Source organism: Talpa europaea, assembly GCF_964194135.1.
Source record: "Talpa europaea genome assembly, chromosome: 1".
Lineage (NCBI taxonomy): Eukaryota > Metazoa > Chordata > Mammalia > Eulipotyphla > Talpidae > Talpa > Talpa europaea.
This window is the reverse complement of record NC_140073.1, coordinates 43,218,383-43,243,011: the sequence shown is the minus strand read 5'-3', so window position 1 is coordinate 43,243,011 and position 24,629 is coordinate 43,218,383. Positions and strand designations below refer to the sequence as shown.

Sequence of the window (24,629 nt, the reverse complement as noted above, 5' to 3'; positions counted from 1 at the left end):
GAGGAACATTTATTGTGGTCACACTAGAAGAGGGCAGGCAGCAGCCACCCTGAGCCACACTCCCTAGTTGAGAGCATCAAGGATCCTGCTTTATGAGGCTCATCATCATACTGGGGGAAGTGGGGAAGTAGGGTATTGGCTGGCCTTGGGTTTTCTAGCTTGGGTTTCAGGGCCTTTAAGCACCCATAGATGCTTTATATGGTCTCACATTAACACCCTCCTATGACAAGGAAAAGTGCATCTCAGCTGTTTAGGTTTTCAGCAACAGGAAGGTAACAAACAAGGACCAGGTTCCATGGGCCCTGTAATGACATTATTATGCAAAGTATATTTTACCCATCACCAAGTGAAGAGATAAGGATCAAGTCCCTTGGAGTCCGGGAACTGCGCTTTCTTGTTTCTTCCCCCCCCCCTTTTTTTTTGAAGATTTCTTTATTATGCATACAAGAATTCTGGGGTACAGGTCAGAGGTGAGGGGGTGAGAGGATTCACCGAACAGAGTGGGGGGCAGAACAGGAGGATCTACTAAAATATAGGGCTGAGGAGAGCAGTGGGTGAGACAGGAGAGGTCTGCTATACTATGTGGGTAGCTGCCTGGGCCTGAGATCAAATTCATGCTGCAGTGGCTGCACATGGCTTCATAGTGCTGTGCTTAACCCCTTGTGTCACAAGGGAAGACCTCCCTTATTTTTTTCTTAAATATTTTATTTTAGCCTATCCTGTTTTCTATATAATTAGAATTGTATCCTGGTTTTCTCATTAGTTCCAATACAGCCTTCTCAAATATACAAGAATCTGGGAGCAAGAGACTCAAGCCAGGATAGCGAGCAGCAAGAGTGATGGCTATGGCATCAAAAATCTTAGTGAATATCAAGGAGGAGGTGACCTGCCCCATCTGCCTGGACCTCTTGAAAGAGCCCCTAAGCCTAGACTGTGGCCACAGCTTCTGCCGAGCCTGCATCACTGCAAACAACAAGGAGTCTGCGGCAACTCAGGAAGAGAAGAGCAGCTGCCCTGTGTGCAGAATCAGTTACGAGCCTGGGCACCTGCGGCCTAATCGGCATCTGGCCAACATAGTGGAGCAGCTCAGAGGAGTCAAGTTGAGCCCAGAGGAGGAGCAGAAGAAAGAGCTCTGTGTGCGCCATGGAGAGAAACTCCTGCTCTTCTGTAAGCAGGATGAGAATGTCATTTGCCCTATTTGTGAGCGGTCTCAGGAGCACCGTGGTCACCAGACCTTCCTCATTGAGGAGATTGTCCAGGAGTACGAGGTAGGAGAGCAGAATGCAGTTAAAACAGCAGAATATAGTACTTGATGGGAAATCTCCATTTAATTGCCTAGTCACCATAGTTCAGAAGTCTGTGATCTCCTTCTTCCCATGGTGTTGATACAGGGGAAAATTTCCCCACTCCTCTAAGTTCTGCGGCTGGATGAGCAACGAGATTAACTTCAGACAGATTAGAAGGAGAAAAAGACCACCTTTAATAATGTACACATGAAAAATTTACATGACTGTAAATACTGAAATTAAACAGGACAGATCCATTATTTATTTATTTAATTATTCATTCATTTAGTTATTTATTTTTAAAGGATTTATTTATTTGGGCCTCCCTGGTGGTGGCGCAGGCAGTTGAGCACTGCAATGTTAAACTGTCCACAGCCTCTGCAGTGCAGGTTCGATCCTGGCCACCCCACGAGAATCCCACATGGCGAAGCAGAACTCTCCTGTCTCACCCGCTGCTCCCCTTGTTAGTGTATTTCCTCAGTCTGCCTGTTATGTTCCCCATTCTGTCTCTGGTGAATCCTCTCACCCTTTTGCTCATCTGGCCTGTACCCCTGTTCTTATATAAATAAATATTTATGCAGTTTCCGGACTCCAAGGACTGGGGTACAGACCAGAGGAGCAGGGGTGAGAGGATTCACCAAAGACAGGTTTGAGAGCAGAAAAGGCAGACCTACTGAAATACACTGCTGAGGGGAACAGCAGGTGAGACAGGAGAGGTCTGCTGCACCATGTGGGTGACCTCCCTGGCAGGGGATCAAACTCTGGCCTGGCCGCAGTGGCTGGGGATGACTTGATAGCACCGAGACTTTAGCCCCTGTGCCACGAGGGAGGCCCAGATCCAGTATTTATAACCTGTGTTAAGGATGGGTTAGGAGCCTGTGGTGTCAAGGAGGGAGGAGGAGGTCTCCTGGAGCAGGAGGGGACAATTTCATATGATAGAACCTTGCCTTTAGATATTTGCCTTGCCTTGAGATAGATTTTTCCCATGAAAAGTTTTTTTCTAGAGGCCTCCCTGGTGGAGTAGGTGTTTAAGTCTCAGCCCTATCATCACAATGGTCTGAGTTCGATCATGGGCCGGGGAGCTGACCCACACATGGCACAGCAGACTTCTGTCTCGCCCACTGCTCCCCTCAGCAGTGTATTTCAGCAGATTCTCCTGTTCTGCTCCCCACTGTTTTTGGTGAATGCTCTCACTCCCTTCACCTTTGGCCTACACCCCAGTTCTTCTGTGCTTAAATAAATAAATAAATAAAATCTTAAAAAAATAGTTTAGTTTAGAGTTGTTGCTAAGTCTAGGTAATCTCTTTAAAAAAAAAAGATTTATTTTTATTTATACAAGAGCTGGGGTACAGGCCAGAATCACAGGAGGGTGAGAGTATTCACCACAGAACGGGGAGCAGAACAGGCAGACAGTTGGAAGGCACTGATGAAGGGAGCAGCAGGCGAGACAGGAGAGGTCTGCCGCGCCATGTGGCTATCTCCCTGGCTGGCCAGGAATTGAACTGGCGCTGCGGAGTCTGTGGACAGCTTCACAGTGTGGCGTTCAACCCGCTGCGCCACCAGGGAGGCCCAGTCTAGGTAATCTCTTTAAATAAGAAAATACTTCCTCCTCAGACTCACAAAAATTTGATTTACCTTAGTTCTACCTAATAAGAGGGCACAAATTGAATTTTTCCAGCTTGAAAAGCCTATCTAAACCTTTTGGGGCACAGAAACACTAGGCTCACCTTCCAAGGTCTAGAGGACAGTTCTGTGCCTCCAGCCTGATTACAAAAGACTTATAGTTGTTAGGGGGAAAGGATGTAACATAGTCAGAAGTAGATGTTTTTGAACCATAGGTTAAATTGGGGGGGCAGTTAGAACCCATGAAAATCCATCATTCCCTTTGCACATGAAGTGTAACTGAGGGACTGGGTGGATTGAGATTTTGTTTCTTTGCTGCAGGATCAAATTTCTCCTCTAGGACAAATAGAATCATCTTGTCTTGGGGAAGGGATGGTGACTTCTCTCACACTTCTGCCTGAGACTTAATACGTTCACACTTCAGATTTTCTTCTAAGTCGAAGTTTCTCATTGATATTTTCAGTTTCTGTGACTCTTATGTTTCGAGATCATCTGATTACTTCCTCCATGACCTGTATTCAGATGTTGAGAAAGCCCATTGCTTGACTCTGGCTTGATTCCCCTCTCACAGGACAAGTTCCAGGGCGCCCTGGAGCAGATGAGGGAAAAGCTGCAGGAATCTGGACATTTGGAAGCTGAAGTCAAAGAAAGGAGAATTTCCTGGAAGGTAGGAGGATGCTCTTTCTGAGGGATTTAGACAGAAATCTGGTAGAATTTGGGTGATAACACAAGGAACTTCCTACCTTTTTGTTATCGGATCATTAACAAATCCCAGTTAATGATTATCCTTTTGATTATCCTTCTCTTCATCATTTCCCTGATGGAGGAGGGGATTGAAAAGTGAACCTGGCACAGGTGGATGGGTCTTTGGAGGGAAGGTTCATGTGGAGGATACTGGCCAGGACGGCAGTGCAGTCCCTGTTCCATTCCCATCATGTGTTTGAGTCTTTGACTCTCCTGGGGGAAGCTGTTCGGCCATGGCTCCTGGTTCTGGGCCAGTGTGCCACTTGGGCAGAGGGTGAGTGGTGCTGTCAGGAGTAGTCCAGCTGTGGGAACGTGGAGACATACCCAATTGCTCTGTTTGGCTCAGGGTTGGACTCAGTGCTGCAGACGTGAGGGAATTATTTTGGAATACAATAGAGGGGAAGTAATAGGTGAAGAGCATCTTTAAGAATTGTTCTCTTGCTCTGTCTCACTTTGCTGTGAGAACTTTCCATTTACAGTGGTGCTAGTGCTGGTTCCTAGTCTCTGCCTGATGGGTTGAGTACCGCCTCTCTCTCTTTTCTCCTTCCTAAGAATCAAATTCAAAAGGACAGACAAGGTGTCCAGGCAGAGTTTGCAAAGCTGAGAGGTCTCATGGACTTGGCAGAGCTGACGGAGCTGCAACAACTGAATATGGAGGAAGAAGTCATTCTCCATAAACTGGCAGAGGATGAAAATGAACTCATTCAGCAGAGCCAGTTGATAGAAGATCTCATCTCAGATCTGGAGCATCGATTGCAAGTGTCAAACGTAGAGAAGCTGCAGGTAAGACCTCAAAAGAAACCCCAGTGTCTGAGACATGAGAACAATGAGGGCAGATTTCCTTCCCCTTCTGTATTGCTGGCTCTTTCTGGTGTGACACTAAGGTTCTTCTGCTCTGCAGTGTGTTTCCCTACACATTCATTTTTTATTAGTGCATCAAGTGCAATGTGAAAGCATGAGTTTGGAGAGAAGATGCATTTTATTCAGGTGTGTTGGATATCCCTCTGTTATTACGTGCTAGTGTTACACATTTATTAGTTAAATCGAGTGATCCAACTTAGCCCAGTTAAACAAATGCACTTCAGATTCTAACAGACTTTTTTTTTTCCCCCTCATAGATTGAATTGAGATTTTTCCTCTTGTCTTTCTATTTTCTGAGAAGAATTAATGAAGGCCTGGTATTTATTTTTAATTTTTCAATAGAATCACAAATGATATCTCATTCTGGCCCTTTTTATATGAAAGGGTACATATATGTATATATAATTATAGATGTATATAACTAAATATATATAATTTACTTGTTTAGATTTTTTTAATAATTTTTGTGTCAGTTTTTGGCAATGTGTGTCTTCATAGGACTTTGTCTAAGTTGTGTGCTTTGTAGAATGCAAAGATACTCATAATAATTCTTTATCATCCCTTCAATTCCTACAATATTCACTGTAATGTCCCCTTGATACCAAGCAAAACCAAGGGGCTTCACAGGGACTCCAAACTCAAAAGAGGATTAACCCATGTTGTCTATTCTAGGGGTTCTTGTTACCTGGTCCATAAAAGCAAAGCAACAAATAGTGTGCTGAAAGGTTTTAATTGGTTTGCCAAAGTGCTGGAAGGCAAAAGAGAACAGCAGGTATAGAAGGGAGGCAGCTCAAAGCTCCTTAAGCAGCAAAAGTGCCAGAAGTAGCAAAAGCAGCAATCTGAAGTAGACCCCCCTCAAAAAAAAAAAAACAAAAAAAAAAACAGTAGCACCTCCATGAGCAGGAATGGCACCCCTCCTTCATTTTTTTTAAAGATTTATTTATTCACACATACAAGAACTGAGGTACAGGCCAGATATAAGGGAGGGTGAGAGGATTTACCAGAGACAGAGCAGGGGACAGAACAGGTATACTGACTGAAATACACTGAAGCAGCGGGCGAGGCAGGAGAGGTCTGCCGCGCCATGTGGGTTTCTCCCTGGCTGGCCAGGAATCAAATCCTCACTGCAGAGGCTGCGGACAGCTTCACAGAGTGGCGCTCAACATTCTGTGCCACTGGGGAGGGCCAGATTCTGTTACTTTTCTAATGAATATATTAATCTGCAATTTAGAGAAAAAATCAAGTGAAAATAGGCAATCAACTGCACATATGTGTGTGTAAAATTCAAGGGAATAGATGAAGTCATTTTAGAGAGAGTTTAACATGAGGAGAGAGAGACAGGAAAAGCACCTATATTAATTGTGTTGTGCATCCTCATAAAAAGTCATGCAAACTTCTTGAAGAATATTATAATTTTTTAAATTCTCTTAAGCCTGGCATAATGCTTGACAAATAGTAGCACATACATTCCATTTCTGCTGAATACATAAAGGCCCAATAATTATTCAGTCATCTCAGAGGGAGTCTGCATTTGGGGAATAAAATTATGGGTTTCTCGTTTTCCTTATCAGTATGTCTCATCTCCAGATACATACTTGACTTCCACAAGAGTCAAAACTGTTTCTACCTTTTGGGAAACCTGACAGCATCACATGAGTTCTGGAATGTCCGACTAGGTCTTGTCTTTGCATTTGTCTCTGACAGTGGGACCAACTCTACCCCACCTAATCAGGGGGCTGAGGAGATGTGACGAGGCCTTATAAATGGGGAGAACCTATTACTTGTTGACTCATGATTTTCTTTAATTAATTTATTTATTTTTTATTTTTCTCCTAGAATGTGACTGACATCATGCAAAGGTATGTGTGGGAGGCCAGCGATGGTCTTTTTGTGCTGTGGAGAGATGATTAATGCTTTTTTTTTGAGTAATCTGGTGTTCACTAACAATGAGGCATCATTGTGGGCAGAGAAATATGGGTATACATTTGTCTTAAATTTCTGTTTATAAAAAATAGATTGAGAATGGACCAGATACTACAGAAAGGAATTGGGATGGTAGGAAGCTGACAAGTTTGGGTCAGTAGTAGCTTTAAAGATAAAGCATTTGACAAATGGCCAATAGGCATATGAAAAAATGTTCAACATTGCTAGTTACCAGGGAAATCCAAATCAAAACCACAATGAGATGCCACCTCACTCTAGAGTGAATGGCCCACACCAAAAAAACCACCTAAGAAGCAAAAATGGAAACAACAAATGCTGGAGAGGATGTGGAGATAAAGGAACACTCTTACACTGCTGGGGTGGGAGGATTGCAAACTGGTCCAGCCTCTATCGAAAGCTGTGTGGAGTTTCCTGAGAACACTGAAAACTTATCTCCATATGATCCAGCAATCCCACTCCCAGGAAACTACACAAAGAACACAAAAACACTAATTTGAAAGAAAAACTGCACTCCTATGTTTATTGCACAGTATTTACAACAGCCAAGATATGGAAACAACCCAAATACCCCAAAATAGATGAATGGATCAAAAAGTGTGGCATATTTATACAATGGACTATTATTCAGCGATCAAAACAGACAAACATACTACTATTTACAGCAATATAGATGGAGCTGGAAAAGGATTATACTAGCCAACATTAGTCAGAAGGAAAAAGATAAAAACCGATGGTCTCAGTTATGTGTGGAATGTAGAGAAACCAAATGAAGGTGGAGAAAAAGTCAAAACTAGCAAGCTGACCATAGATCTGAGGCATACAACAAAGGAGGATGAGGGAAGGGGGTCAAAACAGGAGAGGGGAAGAGCACAAGGGGATATGGTGACAGTTCACAAGTGATACAGGGGTTGGGAGGACTATGGGAACTACAATGATATAAGAATAAAATTAATCACTAAAAAAAAAATCAAGCCTTTGTGTTATCAGACCTCTGTGACTTCATAAATTTTATTCACTCTGTGTGCTTCTATCTAGGGTTCTTGCATATCACAGGTGCTTGACTTTTATAGGGAGAAGCCGAGATCTTTTTCTGCCAAGCACCCAGAATTAGCAACAATACCTTTATATTAAATTTCACAGAGTAGAACAAGTCATTCTATAAAGTTCTGCATAGATTCCAAAAATAGATTTTAATCTCATGGGATATTTGGGCCCTGCTGTAAGAAAGTGGTTCATCTCCTCACACACTCTGGCCCCAAGTATCAAGAGGCAGCATCTTACTTTAAATTCATACCTACCTCACAGCATCGACCTCTTTCTGAACACATAAAATCCAGACCACTGTTAGGCTAGAGAGCATCATGTATTCTATTCCAAGTGTTTGCAATTATTCTCAGAGAGCCTGAGTCTTAAATGTTATTCTGAGGGCCTCCCCAGTGGGGAGTAGAGTGTGAAATCTTGGTTGTCTCCAGGGAGTGTTCCCAAACTTGGTGTATCTTAGACACCCAGGAGCCAGGATCTGGAGACTTCCTTTCTGTTTTTCTCTCTGGATCCCTAATACTTATGGTGACTTTTCCACATATTACTTTTTTTAAGGTAATAAAGTTTTATTTTGTCAAATTCGTTATTACAAATAATTTTGCATGATTTTTAGCAAGTAGAGGGATAGATATTAGTGATTTAACTTTGTAAGGAAGAAACTGCTCTTGAGAGGTCAAGACCTCCCAGAGTCACACAGATGGAGCCATCAGCCCATTTTTTTCTGACTCTGAGGTCAGCATTAACTCTTTTTCTCCTAGTTTCCAGGTAAGAGTTCAAGTGTATTGCTTGGAGTGAAGCGATAAGAAGTTAGTAGTTTTGACAGGACAATATGTTAGAGGTGTGGGAATCTATGTTTCTCATTCTAGGTGTTGGGATTTCACTCTGAAGGAGCCAAAAACTTTTCACGAACAACCAAGACGTGTGTACCAAGCTCCGGATCTGAGAGGGATGCTGCGAGGGCTTGCTGGTGAGGCGGGGTCAGCCGGCTGGGCGACTGGGGGGCGTTGCAATGGCAGGGACCAAGTTAGGAAGAAACACAGATTTTAGGTGTGGACAGTGATGCTGGGGGCACTGGAGACCGTGGCTGAGGAAATGTCCTGTTGAGTGGGGATCGGCCAGGACTCAGCACTACCCTATTTACTAGTTTACTCCCTGCCATAGTTTCAGGAACTTCCCTTAATCTGGAGAGGAGATAGAGTTCAGTGCTGTGGGCTTTGCTTAGATTTACCAGTTTAGATTTTTTTTTAATCATTTCAGACCTGGCGAGTGTGCGATGCTCCTGGGGTAAGGATAAATCTTCGTGTCATCAAACTTCTCTATTCACTTCATCTTTCTGAATTTTTTGATTTCTAATAGAGCTCATATTTTAAAACTCATGTTTCTCATTCTAATACACATGCAGACTGATTTTGCAGTGTTTTATTTCTCCCTAAAACCAAAATTCTTTCCATTTCCTGCTAAGTTATTCTCATGATTCTTCTCACAATGTAATGTATAAAGATACTTCATGTCCCTCACCCAAAACTTTACTTTTTCTGCAGTTGATGTCACCTTGAATCAGACCACCTATAAACACACTGTTGAGATTTCTGCAAATAAGAGAGAAGTGAGAAATTTGTGTGACAACTATCCAGTTACAAAATATTCGAATTACTATTATGATTATTCTGTCCTGGGATCACCAGTTTTCACAAATGGGAAACATTACTGGGAGGTAGATGTATCCAAAAAAAGTTCCTGGATTCTGGGGGTGTGTGGGGAAAACCATTGTCAAAGAATTGTAGAGAAGTTTGCCTTGAGAGTTGATAAACTCACTTTTAAACAAGATTTTTATGCTGGATTACAGCCTGCATGTAACATGTGGGCTATAGGGTTACAGAATCGATCAGAGTATCTTGCTTTTGAGGAAATTTACTCCCATTATCCCAAGATTTTGTCTTTTTCCATGACCGTCCCTCCCAGTCGTGTTGGGGTTTTCCTTGACTATGAGGCGGGCACTGTTTCCTTTTACAACGTCACAAACCACGGGTCACGCATCTATGAATACTCCAAGTGTTGCTTTCCTAAGAGAATTTGTCCATATTTGAATCCTCTGAATTGTACATTCCCCATGACTATTTGTGAACGAGGCCCTTGAGCCTTCTTGATCCTCATGCACTTCCCTGGAGTGCCTTTTGCCTTGGGGGCATCTAAGGCACTGAGCTTATTTCCAGCATTCTGCCACCTTTTCCTTGCTGCCTCCTTTCTTTTGCATTTTGACATCCTTTATTTGTCAACAGGGTGTATCACTTACCCTGTGTCATATTTTTCCTAAATATCATGCACGTTAGGAGAGGCTGTTAATTTATTAATTTCTATATTCCCAAGGGAAAATGAGGCCTCCTGACCTCTGTCAAATGTTTGCAATCTCATTTTCTCTGCCACTGACTGAGAAAATGAAGGAGTTAAGTAGAAAATATCATAAATGATATGTACTAAGAGAAGAAGTCGTGTCCAGAGTGTTTATATTCAAGTCCTGTCACTCCACATACCAGCAGTTTAACCTGGAACAACATATATAAAAGCTGTGTTAATTTTCTCTCCTTTTTTAAATTTTTTTTTATTTTATACATTTTTTACATCATTTTTCATTTTTGCACAATGTATGCATTTTCTTCTTGGTTATAGTCTCTATATAATTCCCACCACCATTGTTTGATCCTAACACCTCCATCCCCCCTCTGTAGTGTATCTCTGGTTTATAGTTGCTTGTTGATTTTCTTAAGCTAATCTTGGTTCAAAAAAACAACTGCCCCACATTGTGAGAAATGAAATTGTTACAGAGTGTGACCTTCGTAAAAATGGAGGTTCTGTGTCCCCTGCATCACCTAATGAAGGGCAGAGCTAGTGGGGAGGAGAAGCTGAAGAAAACTGGGAGGAGACCCCCAGAGGGGAGATTGGAGGAAGCACGTGGAGCAGAGACACGTGAAGAAGGAGGCCTGCTCGCTTCTCACCTTTGGACTTGCACCGTGGACTTGGGGGACATGGAAGGACCCTGGAATCTGAGACATGGAGAGACACTTGGGAGAGGGGTGGGGGGACCTGATTTAGCTATTTTTCTTCCAGACTTGCTCACCACCTGATGCCTATTTTCTGTGGTTTCTTGCCAGAAGGTGCCTTAGACTTCTGGCAAGCTTTTGGGCTTCAGTGGCCTGCTTTGGGCCAATCCTGTTTGACTGGACACTTACCTTCCAGGAGATGAATAACTTGGGGTGTTTTATGGAAAACTGTTAACTCTGTCTTTGCCCTATGCACAGTATCCTATTAATTTTTTTACACTAAGAATGTATTAGTTTTCTTTCAACAGGGTTACTTTAGCTTTATTTTAAGAAATAGAACTTGATTAAACATTACATGCTCTGAATTTCAGCTAATTATGAAATAAATGGTTCTGTATAGCCATCTGGTCTTAAGTTTTTCATTTACCTGCAGTAATTCTATTTCATGGAAATTTTGAATTTGAGCTCTGTTTACCCAGCTGCTGCTTCATTACAAAAGTCAGAAGTACACTTCTGGGATTTAACAGTGGTGTCAATAAGTGTTTGCCCTGGTCAGCCTAACTTTTGCAGTTATGGACAGTATTCCAGAGCTTCAGGCCACACGCCTGTGCTTCCTGTGATTGGAGGGGAACTTTTTCTGAGATAGATGATGATTTAGGGCTTGCTGGGATCTTGGTATCTTTGGGTATTCTTTTCTCAGCTCATTCCCAACTGAGTTCAGAGCTAGAAATCAAAGTGCATTGTTGGTCAGATAGTAACTGCTGCTATCCTGCTTGTCCCCAGGAATTCCCACTTCACCACTTTTGAATGACCTTCGATGACATAGATTCCAAGATGGAAAGTGTGTGTGTGTGTGTGTGTGTGAACCTATATTTTAGTATGCATTCATGGGTACTGGAAAAAAATTGATCTAAATTTTCCCTTTACTTTTGCCTTTCTTTTATATTTTTATTTTATAAATATTTTACATCATTTTTCATTTTTTGCACAGTGTATGCATTTTCATCTTTGTTGTAGTCCCCATGCAATTCCCCCCCTTATTTTGACCCTAATCCCTCTTCTCCCGTAATGTGTCTCTGGTTTACAATTACTTGTTGATTTTGATTTTTACTTTATTATAATTAGTCTTTTTTCTGGTCCCTTGTTTAGGTTTTCTATATTCCTGCTATGAGTGAGACCATCCCATATTTTTCTTTTTCTTTCTGGCTTATTTAGCTGAGCATGGTCCCTTCCAGCTCCATGCATGTTGCTGAAAATTGCATGATTTTATCTTTTTTGATTGCTGAGTAATATTCCATTGTGCATATGTACCATTTCTTCTTGATCCAGTCATCTTTTTGGGGGCATTTGTGTTGTTTCCAAAGCTTACCTGTTGTGAATAGTGTTGATATAAACAGAAGGGTGCAGCAGCCCTTTTGAATTAATGTTTCTGTGTCCTTTGAGTAAATACCTAGGAGTGGAATTGCCAGATCAAGGAAGCTCCATCTTTAGCAGGTTGAGAAATCTCCACATACCTTTCCATAGTGCTTGGACCAGTTTACACTCCCACCAGCAGTGCAGGAGAGTTCCTTTGGGGCTGATCACAAAAATCTACAAAGAGCTGAGGAGACTCAACAAAAACAAAGTAAATAATCCAGTCAAAAAATGGGCAGAAGAGCTAAAAAGGAACTTTTCCAAAGAGTAAATGCAAATGGCCAACAAATGTTTAGGCTGTGGACAGCTTCATAGCGCAGCGCTCAATCCGCTGCGCCACTGGGGAGGCTCAGAAGGCTTCTACTTTTTTTTTTTTTAAGATTTATTTCTTTATTTATACAAGCACTGGGTACAGTCAGAAGCGCGGGAGGGTGAGAGAATTCACCAGAGCCAGAGCGGGGAGCAGAGCAGGCAGAAGGACCGAGGTACACTGCTGAGGGGAGCAGCGGGCGGCAGGAGAGGTCTGCGTGCCATGTGGGATCCTCCTCCTGTGGCCGGGGAGCTGCCGGCGATCGAACCGGCCACCGGCGCTGCAGAGGCTGCGGGCAGCTTCACAGCCCAGTGCTCAACCGCTGCGCCACCGGGGAGGCCCAGATTCTACATTTTAACAGAAGCTCCTGACCTCAGACTTAGCCCCCTACTGAAAAGATTATAAGACTTTTAATTTGTTTCCAATTACACTCTCTTCTCAGGAAAAGGTCAGGAAACCCTGTGAGTCCCGGGGTCAGAATCTGAAGTGTGCCAATTGTGGACTTGCTGTCTACAAATCAATTGTAGGAATGTCCTCTCTACATCACCTCAGAAACCCCCAGCAATGGTCACACCATCTTCTATTTCTGGGCCAGGACTGTTCTGGGACCTTAATGAGCAGATAAAATATTTACATGGGAAAGTTTGGCTGCACTCAGGCTAATATCAGTACACAAGAAATCTCCCTGCAAGATCATCCATGAACAATGTGGAGGCATCATTGCCTAAAGTTACTGCCTGAACCAAACAGTTATAAAAGCAAATAGGTTTTTCATATAGGAATTTGAGATCTTCGTTGGAAAAAAAAATATGCACTCACTAAATATGGAATTTCAATGTCGTGCTATTTAGCTTGAGGGCAGTTCCATGCAACTCTTCATCCTGACTGCTAATCTTTCATGATGTAGAGACAGGTCAATTTTTAACCCTAGCAGTCTCTCTATACTCCCCACTACTCTTTTGTGAACTCTTATTTGTCTCCCTATGGTGGGAAATAGGATGATTGCTTTCCCCCTTAGTGTTGCTCTGTCACTAAAACTATACATATTTTCTTGGTATCTGAAAGTAGAAAGTGCCTATGAAACATTTAGTAAGCCAAATGGGCTAAAGCAAATCGCAATTTAATTTATAAATATAGAATATGTTTTGAGTATTCCCAGACCCTACAATACCTTACCACATCATGGAAAATAATAAAAAACTCAGCAATAGCAGGAGTAATATGATAACTACATGACCTTTATGATGAAGAATAGTGTGTGAACTGTGTAGTTTCACTTAGAGTCAGGAAGGCAGTGAGCACACTGGAAGGCTGAGTCACTAGAGGGTGGGGTGGTGGCATGTACAAGAGATTGTGTGTAGGAGAAGACCAGGGCCCAATATTGACAGTGCGTTTGAATCCATCAGAGTAGGTAGGTCACTAACATCTATACCTTCTTTTGTGTCTGCCTGTCTTGAGGTGATAGGTAGCTTTATCATCTTCTGTGCCTGATGTGGAAGGTTTGAAATAGGACAGAACGTTCACTACTTAGCTTCTCACCTTTTTCTATTATACAGCTCTTTATAAGCACTCAAATCTTCCTACAAACCTCCACTAAAATCTCTATATAGGCTCATTGCAAAACAAGCAACGAACATAATTTTTGTTTTTTCACTTTTACAATAATATATTACTAAGGTAATCTTTCATAGGATAAAATGACATAGCTACAACTTTTCAAAAGTCTAGGCTAACTATAGGCAGATTACCCTGTTTTTGAAGGTTTGCTGTCTTTTTTTCTTGAAAGCCTTCGGTTGATTGAATTCAGTTCACCACCAATAGGGGGAGTAATCTTCATTTAGTCTACTGGGATAATGTTCCTCTCATCTAGAACTCAACCACTGTGTCACCGGGGAGGCCCTCTTTCTTTTTTTTTTTTTTTAAAGATTTATATATTTAGGGCCGCCCTGGTGGCTCAAGGGGTTAAGCACCACACTATGAAGCAGTCCGCAGCCTCTGCAGCATGAGTTCGATCCCCAGGTCAGCCAGGGAGAAACCCATATGGTGAGGCAGACATCTCCTGTCTCGCCCACTGCTCCCCTCAGCAGTGTATTTCAGTCAATCTGCCTGTTCTGTTCCCCACTCTGCCTCTGGTGAATCTTCTCACCCCCTCCACCTCTGGCCTATACCCCAGTTCTTGTATGCATAAATAAATAAATCTTTAAAAAAAAAAGATTTATATATTTATTTATATAAGCACTGGGTACAGTCAGAAGCGCGGGAGGGTGAGAGAATTCACCAGAGCCAGAGCGGGGAGCAGAACAGACAGACTGACGAAATACACTGCTGAAGGGAGCAGGGGGAGAGTCAGGAGAGGTCTGCTGCACCACATGGGTCACCTCCTTGGCTGGGATCAAACTTGTGCTATAGTGGCTGCGGTGAGCTTCATAGGTTGCGTCTTCATAGGTTGCGCTACCAGGGAGGCCTTCGCATTAATATTTTTTTATTTTATATTTTTAAATCTTTTTTAAAGATTTATTTATTTATTTATACAAGAACCAGGATACAGGCCAGATGCGCAGGAGGATGAGAGGATTCACCAGAGACAGAGCAGGGAACAGAACAGGCAGATTGACTGAAATAAACTACTGAGGGGAGTAGTGGGTGAGACAGGAGAGAGCTGCCGTGCCATGTGGGGTCCTCGCAGGCAGGCCAGGATTGAGCCGGTGCCGCAGAAGCTTCAGATAGCTTCACAATACTGAGCTCAACTGCCTGCGCCACCAGGGGAGGTCCTCACATTAATATTTTTAATCAGTTAAAATTGAATTTTTAAGTTATATGGTAGATTCATTTTTAATATTTTCAGACACCACTATACTGTTTTCCATAAGAGCTGGACCAGTCTGCATTTCCACCAACATTGTACAACTGTTCTCTTTTCTGCACATGCTCCCCAACATTTGTTTGTGGTCTTTATAGTAAGGGCTACTCATTCTCACTTGGTGTGAGGTGGTATGTCAAAGTGATCTTGATTTGCATTTCCCTGATGATAAATGATGATGAAATGTTTTTTCATATGCCTGTTGGCTATTTGTGTATCTTCACTGATAAAGTGTCTATTTAACTCTTTGTTTATTGATTGTTTATATTCTTTTTGTTGAAACTTTTTTTTAACATCTTAGATATTAACCACCTGCTGCATGTATGAATTGCAAATATTATCTCCATTCAATAGATGTCTTTTTGTTTTAATGATAGATTCTTTCACTGTGCAGAAGACTTTTTTTGTTTCATGTAGTCCCATTTATTTATATTCTCTTTCATGTCTATATCATTGGAGACAATTACACAAAGACATCCCTAAGCGAATGACATGGAGGGTTTTGTTTGTTTTCTTCTATGTATTTTGTGGTTTCAAAGATTGCCATCCAAGTCTTTAATTCATTTTGAGTTATCTCTCTAGTTTCCTTCTTTAGCATGTGGCAGTTCAGTTTTCCCCAAATAATTTGTTGAAGAGACTTTCCCCTCTCTGCTGTTTATTCTTGACTCCTCTGTTCTGGATAAATTGTCCATACAAGTGTTGGTTCATTTCTGGATTCTCGTCCTATTCCATTGTTGCTGAAACAACTTACTTGCAGGGCAGGAAGGATGAGAAACATCTCACTGGCCAATAGATTGCTTTAACTCTTCACTTTTAGGAAGGTTAAACCACAACTTTAGTAGACAGTAATGCAGAAAGATTTTGTCACATAGCCTGCTTTCCATGCAGTGAAGCCAACTGTTTCTAGCTGGCTGAACTGGGATACATGCGTTTACAGAACTGCTTGTGCTTGAGCCATTGCAAGCAGTTTCAGATGGGCAGTGCACTTGGCCCGCGTCTCCTTTTCCTGCCTGACAGAGGTGCTCAGTACCATGTGCTTCTCTATCCAGTGTATCATGTGCACCTTTTCCTTCCAACACATCGTGTTCTGCACAGACATATAATAGTCCAGGTGATTCTTTACATTCTTGTATGATCCGTGTAGTTGCTCCTGGTAAATACCTTCCAAGGCAATAGTGGTGTTATTCCTCTGGACATCAAAAAGTCATGATGCTATTAACCAGCACCCACTGTGAATTCTCTAGTTCAATTGCATGGTGGATGTGCTCAAAGAAACCTGTTCCATATCTTCTGTTTAGGCAAGTTTTTTGCTCAATAAATTGAGTAAATTCTCTAAAAGAGGTACACTTTTTTTTTTTTAACTAGATAGACAACCTTCTTGTTGATACAGCAGAGAAAATTTCTGAAGTAATCACATACGTTTCCTAGGATAGAAAATACAGTATCAGTCTTGCTCCAAGAAAAGGGAAGCCTGTTATACTGACTGGCTTTAGAATAAAGGAACTGGAAGAATAAGGACTAGCATTTTAAAGCTTCCATTCTTAGGAATATGTATGTTTGGATTATGATATATCACACAGGTGGGAATACACTTTTGACAATCTTAGATTTCAGTGAAGTATGACTTTCCAGGCAAAGGCAATCATTACATTATTTTATAGAAAGATTGCCAGTGCATGGAATAGCAGTGGACTGCACAATTTTAGTTTTCATTCAAATCTTCTAGTTGAGATTTTTCTTAATAGATTTTAAAGAATCTTATGTGGTTCTGAACACCATAGCTCATCAGCTGAGTTTCTATTTCATACCCCAAATGTATCATCTTGATGGCACGCAAACTCTACAACTCAAGCTCTGAAACAATCTGTCTGTGTCATCTGTTCTTATCTTAAAAGGCTATAGCAGCAAATTCTGAAGAAAGTATACAGACATGTAGATTTCAAGGACTGCTTGCTGATAATTTTTGTTTTAACTGGAAACTCATTGCCATATAGCTGTGCTTTTACCTCTGCATGATTTGTAATAGTTCATTTTTATCATACGTAATCCCCATATAAACCTCCTGCCCCTCCTGGTTTCCATGCTCCATTAATTTCCATTCATGAAGGAAAATGAACTTATTGGAAGTAAATTATCTCAATTTTAATCCTCATATTGTTGGGGGTAGAGGATGTCCCAAATGAACTCTACAAACTGGGTTTTATGGACCTACCCCCACCCTAGACCAGAGAGATTCAAGGTGCCAAAGACTATAAATCCCATAATGTCATCACCCCCGAAGGGAAGATTGCTGGGAACTGAGGGTGGAGCTCAGCAGCCAGGTTTGGTGTATAACCAGACATTCCCTGTGACAATAGGAATGTTTGACATCTACAGCCATTACTTCCTCCTTTGTTACTCTAGAGTGGGTCCTTGAATAAAATTATTTTCTCAGTGTTGATGAGAAAAACACTTTCTCCCTGACTTTGAACCAAAAGACATATTGGTCTTGCTACATGTCATTTGGTTTAAAGTTGTGGTGTCCAAGAACCTATTGATGATGTTAAGTGAGGACTTTGTTCATTCATTTCTTCAGTCAAGCAAACTTTCAAAATATGCTCTTGGATCATCACTCGCTTCTGCTTCTCATGTTCGCTGTGTTGGAACTTAATCACTGTTACTCAATAGCACATTTTTCTTGACCTAAGTGACCTTTTTTTAAATATAATTTCTGGGAAATGCTTTTGGAACCAATTATATCTGCTCTCTTGACTCCCTTTCTTTCTCTATATTACAGTCAGGCAATACAATTTGAAACTTCCAATGAAAAAGCTGTCATACAAGCCACCAATGATCTTCTTTAATTGGACTGCCTTACAACATACTGTATTATTGTCCACATCTACTGCTCCAAAATATATCTGCTAAAATTTCAGTAAAATAATACAATTTTAGCTTTTCTTTGGTATCTATGTTTTCCTTCTCGTTCTAAATAAAAGTATATTAAATCAAAAGGAAACCTAATGAGGCCCATAAGGAAGAAATAATAAAAACATTTCAAATCTAAGTACAATAAGGCTACAAATAAAAAAGTCAATGCCTTTAGTTAATAAGCAACTATTAATTTGGTATAGATTTTCTAAGATAAACTGGTTACTGACAAGTTTGTTTACCTTATTACACTACTGGGATTTTGTTTTAAATAATACAACCAGAATGTTATGTGATTCCTGAGCAGCACATTTACTATAACATTTTAATTATCTAAAAAATCCTGGTGTTCAGTGAGAATGGCACATATTAAAAAAACTAGCAACAACAAATGTTGGCAAGGATGTGGAGAAAGAGGAACTCTCCTGCTCTGTTGGTGGGAGTGCAAAATGGTCCAACCACTATGGAGAGCTGTGTGGAGATTTCTGGACCTACTAAACATAGAGCTTCCATATGATCCAGCAATTCCACTCCTAGGTATTTACCCAAAGGACACAGAAACATTAATTCCAAAGAGCACCTGCACCCCTATGTTTATAGCAGCACTGTTTACAATAGCTAAGCTTTGGAAACAACCCTAATGCCCAAAAATAGATGACTGGATCAAGAAGATGTGGTACATATACACCATGGAATATTACTCAGCATTCAAAAAAGATAAACACATGCAATTTGCAGCAACATGGATGGTGCTGGAAGGGATCATGCTCAGCAAAATAAGCCAGAAAGAAAAAGAAAAATACCGGATGGTCTCACTCATAGCAGGAATCTAGAAAACTTAAATAAGGGACCAGGAAAATGAATAACTATAAGAAAGTGAAAATCAAAATCAACAAAAAACTATGAACCACAGACACTCTATGGGGGGTGGGGAGGGAAGGGAGTGATTGGGGTCAAAATAAGGGGGTTGCAATTGTATGGAGAATATAAAAATAAAATTTATTTAAAAAAAGAATTATATACCATAAAAAAAAAATCCTGGTGTTAAAAGACAGAGAAAAACATTCAATAAATGACACCTAATTAATATTTATATAGTCTTAAATATTCTTTGGAAGAACATTTAATGTGTTAGTTGTGTATTCTTTTAATTGTAAACAGTAATATATTCATAATGGTATGTCATTCCATTTCTTTTAAAGTATCTACCTTAACTAAACTAATATTTATACTAACGTACTTTATAAAATACACTGTTAAATATTACTCCAATGGAAGAACAAATATATTGCAAAAGGTAATTTTTATATAGTAATTTAGTGAGGGATTGTGTGCAAAAATCAATCATGTAACTTAAATGTACTTAATATGGTTCCCACAGGGCCTTCGCATACCTTCATAAGGAAAAGGACGCAAACCCTGCAGTAGTGAAATCATTAGTTTTCATTATCTCCTTTCTCATCCACACACAGTTCTCTATCCACACACACACACACACATTGATATAATCAATATATACAAGCACACACATTTATACACACTCACACATAGATGTTTTAGCATCCTACACTTTAGCTTCATTCCAAAGGCCTCTCTTCCCTCAACAGCTCTTTCCCACCTTAAGTCATTTTCTACCACACCTTAGGGTCTGAGCCACACTTACTCTCTTTCATTACATTGAGGGTGCCATGATTCCTGTTATTTCAGCATTCTAATGCTCCTAGTATGCTTTCTCTTCTCACTGTTGCTGGACCCCACACCACCCCACCTCACCCTCTTCCCACCCAGCACACCACAGTTAACTCTTACTTTAACATTAGGCCAAACATATTCAGGAAATCCTCCTCTGAGACACCAAGACTAAATTAATTCTGCCCATTATATCTCTCATATCTCTGGGTAATTTAGTTTCAAGTATTTATCTGGCTTATAATTAGCAACATTGATTGGGGAAAAACAAATTAGTCATGAACATGTAATAAAGAGTTACTGGATTTAATAGGCCAGGCTGAAACACAAAACAACCAACCAACCCTTCTCCCCCACCGCCCCCAATCCCAATTAGAATTGGCAAATAGCTAAGCTATAGATAGAAAGAATATAGGGCTAATTTGGGCGTGGGTTTCAGATTAGGGGCGAGTTTCACTCTGACTGACCACCTGGGGTCATTCTAAATTTCATTTTGCCATTCCTTCTCACATGACTAACAGGACACTAACTGGCGGACTCACCTACGTTAGTTGGTTGACACAGGACAGGAGAGAACATGCTCCTCTGGAGCCCAGGGCATCCTTCTGTGGATCCTCACTATGGAGAGGAAGACAGCTAGTTCCTCCTCATTGTCTCTGATTTGTAAACAAGAGAAGGTGTGTGGACCTGTGAAATAACAGTGCCTGAGGAAGCCTCCTGCTCCCAAGAACCGATGACCTTGAAGAACATCCAGGATTAGAACATTGACAGAATAAGGATGCAGCTATTGGCCTCCATGATCCACCACAAGCCTCCTCTGTGTTCCCAGGGCCCTGTGGAGGCCTTTCATTGGTTCACTGTTTCTTTCCTTCCCATCCCCTGTAATTTTGTTGCAGGGCGTGGAGAGCGCACCCCAAAACCCCTAAACCTACCTGCTCTAAAGTTTCCACCATCTGCCACATCAAGACAAAACATAAGACCTTCAATGGAAAAGAACTTCAATACAATTAGCATGCAATACAGAAAAGACAAAGAATGTAGTTTGCAAATCAAGCACCCCCTCATGGGTAAAAGTCCAGCCAAACAGGATTGGCCCAAAGCAAGGCCCAAAAGCCTGCCACGAGTCAACAACACCTTCTGGTGGGGACCCATAGACAAGTTTCAGAAACAGACAAGTCTGGGAGTGTTATTTCGTCTGCTGCTTCCCTGTAATCTGGGACAACTGTACTTCCAATGTCCTCTTCCCTGCAGTAAGCGCACTGATTTCTCCCTAGGGGTTCACTTCTCCTGGGTTCACGTCTCAGCTATTATAGTTTCCCTGAAACACTGTCCTTTGCCCCCTTTGTACAAAATCAGTTACAGGTTTTGGTTTCTTTTCCTGTTGTTTATAAGCCCAAAATGCCAAGTCCACTAACTGAGACAGACTCATCTCTGTGACACCATCCGCCTTTGTTAGCTTTCTCCTCATGTCTGGGGCACAATGCATAATGAAGCCATAGTGATCAGATGAGTGTTTTGGGGGGCTTCTGGATTTATATCTGTGTGGTCAGTTTATGTCTGGGTAATTCTTTCGAGGAACTCCGAAAGACCCTCATTAGTTCCCAGGTCGAGTTCTAAGATTTTATTGTAATTTTTTTGTTTGGAGATTCCCTACCAGTCCTACCAGTAAACATTTTTTGTAGAGCTCTAACATCGTCATTCCTCCACTGTTGGGTTCCCAGTCGGGATCAACCAATGGAACAACCATCTCTGGCGTTGGGGATTCTCTGTCCTGTTGGTGGAGACGGTCAGCCTCCTCCCTGGCTTTCCTGAATACCATTCTCTGCTTGTCCAGAGTCAGCAAAGTTTGAAGCTTAGACTGTATGTCTGCCCAGTTAGGGTGGTGGGAGAGGAAGATAGAGGCAAACAGGTTCGCCATCCTCTTAGGAGTCTGCCAGTATGAGGGGACAGAGCTCCTCCAATTTAGGAGGTGCGCGGTGCTAAAAGGATGGTGGGACCAAAAGTACCCAGCAGGCCACCCACATTCATTCAAGCCACCCATCGGCATCTGGCAAAAAGGAAACTGTCTTGTCTCGGGGAGACCCTTCCTGCCAAAATGGGTGCCTCATCTAGTGTGGGGAGGAGACGCAATTTTAATTTTAATTCCCTTCCCAAAGGGCCATGGAGGCTGTGAAGCCTCAGGAGTCTGCACGGGAGGGGCCTTGTCACTCAGAGAAGGACTTCGTCTTGATGTATTTAAGGTGTTTAACAAATGATACTCCTCCTCTTCGAACTCTGCCCTCTTGCAGTCCTCATGGGAACGGGAAGGTTTATCCCTTCTCTGTGCCATCAGCCGAGCCTCCCCCACATCCAATTTTTGGAGGGCAGCCTGCAGCTGGTCTTGTACACTTTTAAGAAACGTGTGGTTTTCCTCCCTCATACTCTGCACAGCTAAATTAAGAGCCTGAATTTGTTGCTGCATGGTCTCAACAGGTGGAGTACAGCATCTAGCTCTCAGAGAAGCAAGTGTAGCCAATGGTGCACACACACACACACACACACACATTATCAGAACAACAGGCAGAAGCACAGATTGCAAAGCAGAGACAGCTTACAAGCCACGCACATAAGTATAAAAAAGCAAAATCATGTGACACAGCCCCAGTATCACCAAATTATTTATGTTTATAAAGCTGGTAGTGATGTTGAATGGAATAAGACCACTTAAAGTCAAGGCCAGGATAAAACTGAAAGAACTGAAGCCTGGGATGAGCTTGCTTAAGCTCATGGTTGAAAGACCAGACAGAGTGAGAGGTCGATCGATGCAGGGGCCAGGAATGAGGAAGTCCACATAGAAAAAGACAAGATGACCCTGACACCAGGACCACTGATACCTCAACCAAAACTGAAGCCATAAACAGGAGAAAAACAACTCGGCTCCACACAAAACAACTTTGTTCCGCCTAAACCTGTTTCTGCCCAGCCAACCCAGTTTTCCTGCCTGACCTCTCCTCACCCTATAAAAGGAACATCTCTCCCCTCAATGGGTGTGGCTTCACGGACCCCCATCATGGGTCTGTGAGGTCCACTCGGGGCGCAATAAATTTTCCCTTTCTTTGAGAAATTTAGCCTGGTTCTCCTTTTCTTGACCGCACCGAACCTTTCAAGAGCCCTATGCAAGAGGTAAAAAAAACCTGTTCAAGACCTGGGACAAAGACTTTCACCAGTGTCCTCTAGACCTAGTGCGCTTAAGGTGACCAATGCAAGGAGGTACTTTGGGCTGGTCAACCGCGGGTGTAACTTGGAAACCACTTTGGGGGCCAAACTGTCACAGGGCAACCCTGATATAAAATGGGTTGCCTGACTGGGGGTCCCCACCCGCTCTTAAAAGGGACTTATTAATACTCAAATGCAGGCACACACAGAAGGCTAACAAAAGGTTTATTTACAATGTAAGGGGAATGAGGAAATGTACAACTCCAGGAGAAAAGAGGGAGAAAAAGTCTTAAACCTACCCGTTCCGCAGACCTGGAATCCCAATGGCACGCTGAGAGCTGGCAAAGAGCCAAGAGCCATGAGGCCAGGAGAGTGAGCCAAGACCCACATGTCTGGTTTTATACCAACCCTGGCAGCTTAACTCCACCCTCAGGTGCCAGTGACCCTCCCTTTGGTGATGATGGGCTTTGTCATTCCAAGTGTCTTGATGGCTTTGGTCTGGAGTGGGGCTGGAGTCCACAAAGCCTGTATGAATTTAGCTCAGGACATCCTTCCCCCCTAACAGGAGGAAAAGAGAAGAATCATAATCAAGATAAAAGCTGCCATTATTAACCTCCCCACGGGTCTCTCACCCACATCTGTTTCAGCCAGTCCAGGATGAAAAAGCAAGTGAACTTCTTCACTTGTCTCCCTGCTCCATGTGCCTCATCCAGGACTCCTTCTCCCTCTACATCTTGCTTCCTTCCTATCACAGTCTCCTCCCCAGGTGCTTCTCCTTCCTGCTCAGTCCACCCTCCCTTGGTTGGGGCAGGAAATCTGGTTGATACCTCCCCTTTTCCCGGGGACCGCCCTGTTACAGTTTCACTTTCATTTCACTCTGTTCTTCCTCTGTGGCTCTAGGGCTGCTGGTAGTGAGTGCGTCCTGACCATATCTGTGTCTGGCCTGTCTTCACTCTTCCCCAAGGAATCACAACATTTCCTTGGTCTCTGAAGGCCTGTTGAGTTTCCGGAACAAAGAGTTTGAAAATTTCAGAAGAAAAACTGATTTGGGTGAGTCTTACTTGTCATGGGAAGGCCAAGGTGCCTCTGAAAGGGGGAAGAGGTCCAGCTTGCAGGCTGCCTACTGATTGCGTTAACTGAAGGGTAATTGGGGGACAGAGTGGCCCAAAAGAAGGTGGGTTTGAAGGAAAAAGGCTTTGTTTACTTCAGAGGGAATGACATTTCTCCAGGCCGAATCTACCCACAACTCCTTCCTATTCTATTATTTTGAATTGCATCTTTTGCGGACAGAGAGAATCCTTGACTTTTTGGAAGTAGAAAGCACCATTTCCACCAAATATTGGAACGTAGGCAGAGGGTCTTTGAATCCTAGGGGGTTAATGTTATACTGTACGAGTGTCATATTTCTTCATGATTCTATAAATTTTCCTCCACGTGGCCTGTCTGCGCTGGGGAACCTTGGTGAGTGACGGTTGGAAAGTTCTGCACCTCATTTCTAGTCACTGCTTCACACACAGTTTAATCTCTGTAGTTCCTTAGAGATCACTAACCTTGTTCATCCTTCTCACTTATATCTGATGTCATCATAATGAAAGAGATGTGGGGTTCAGAGAGCGGTTCTTGGGTAACATGTGAGAAAATTTCACCAGAGCTCCCCTTTCAGCAGCATTTGGGCAGTTTCCCCATGAGACAAAGACATTTAGTTATATCCCAAA

At 42.1% G+C, this 24,629-nt stretch overlaps 1 protein-coding gene across 1 annotated transcript; it reads left to right on the top strand.

Moving 5' to 3' along the window:
• Nucleotides 1-845: 845 nt before the first annotated feature.
• LOC311178653 (tripartite motif-containing protein 5-like) lies at nt 846-9,636 on the top strand (the record flags this gene model as incomplete). Its single annotated transcript, XM_084245392.1, has 6 exons — nt 846-1,268; nt 3,481-3,576; nt 4,206-4,505; nt 6,351-6,373; nt 8,366-8,466; nt 9,041-9,636. 6 exons carry the CDS (start codon nt 846-848, stop codon nt 9,634-9,636), a joined length of 1,539 nt encoding a protein of 512 aa, XP_084101518.1.
• Between the last annotated feature and the right edge of the window lie 14,993 nt (nt 9,637-24,629).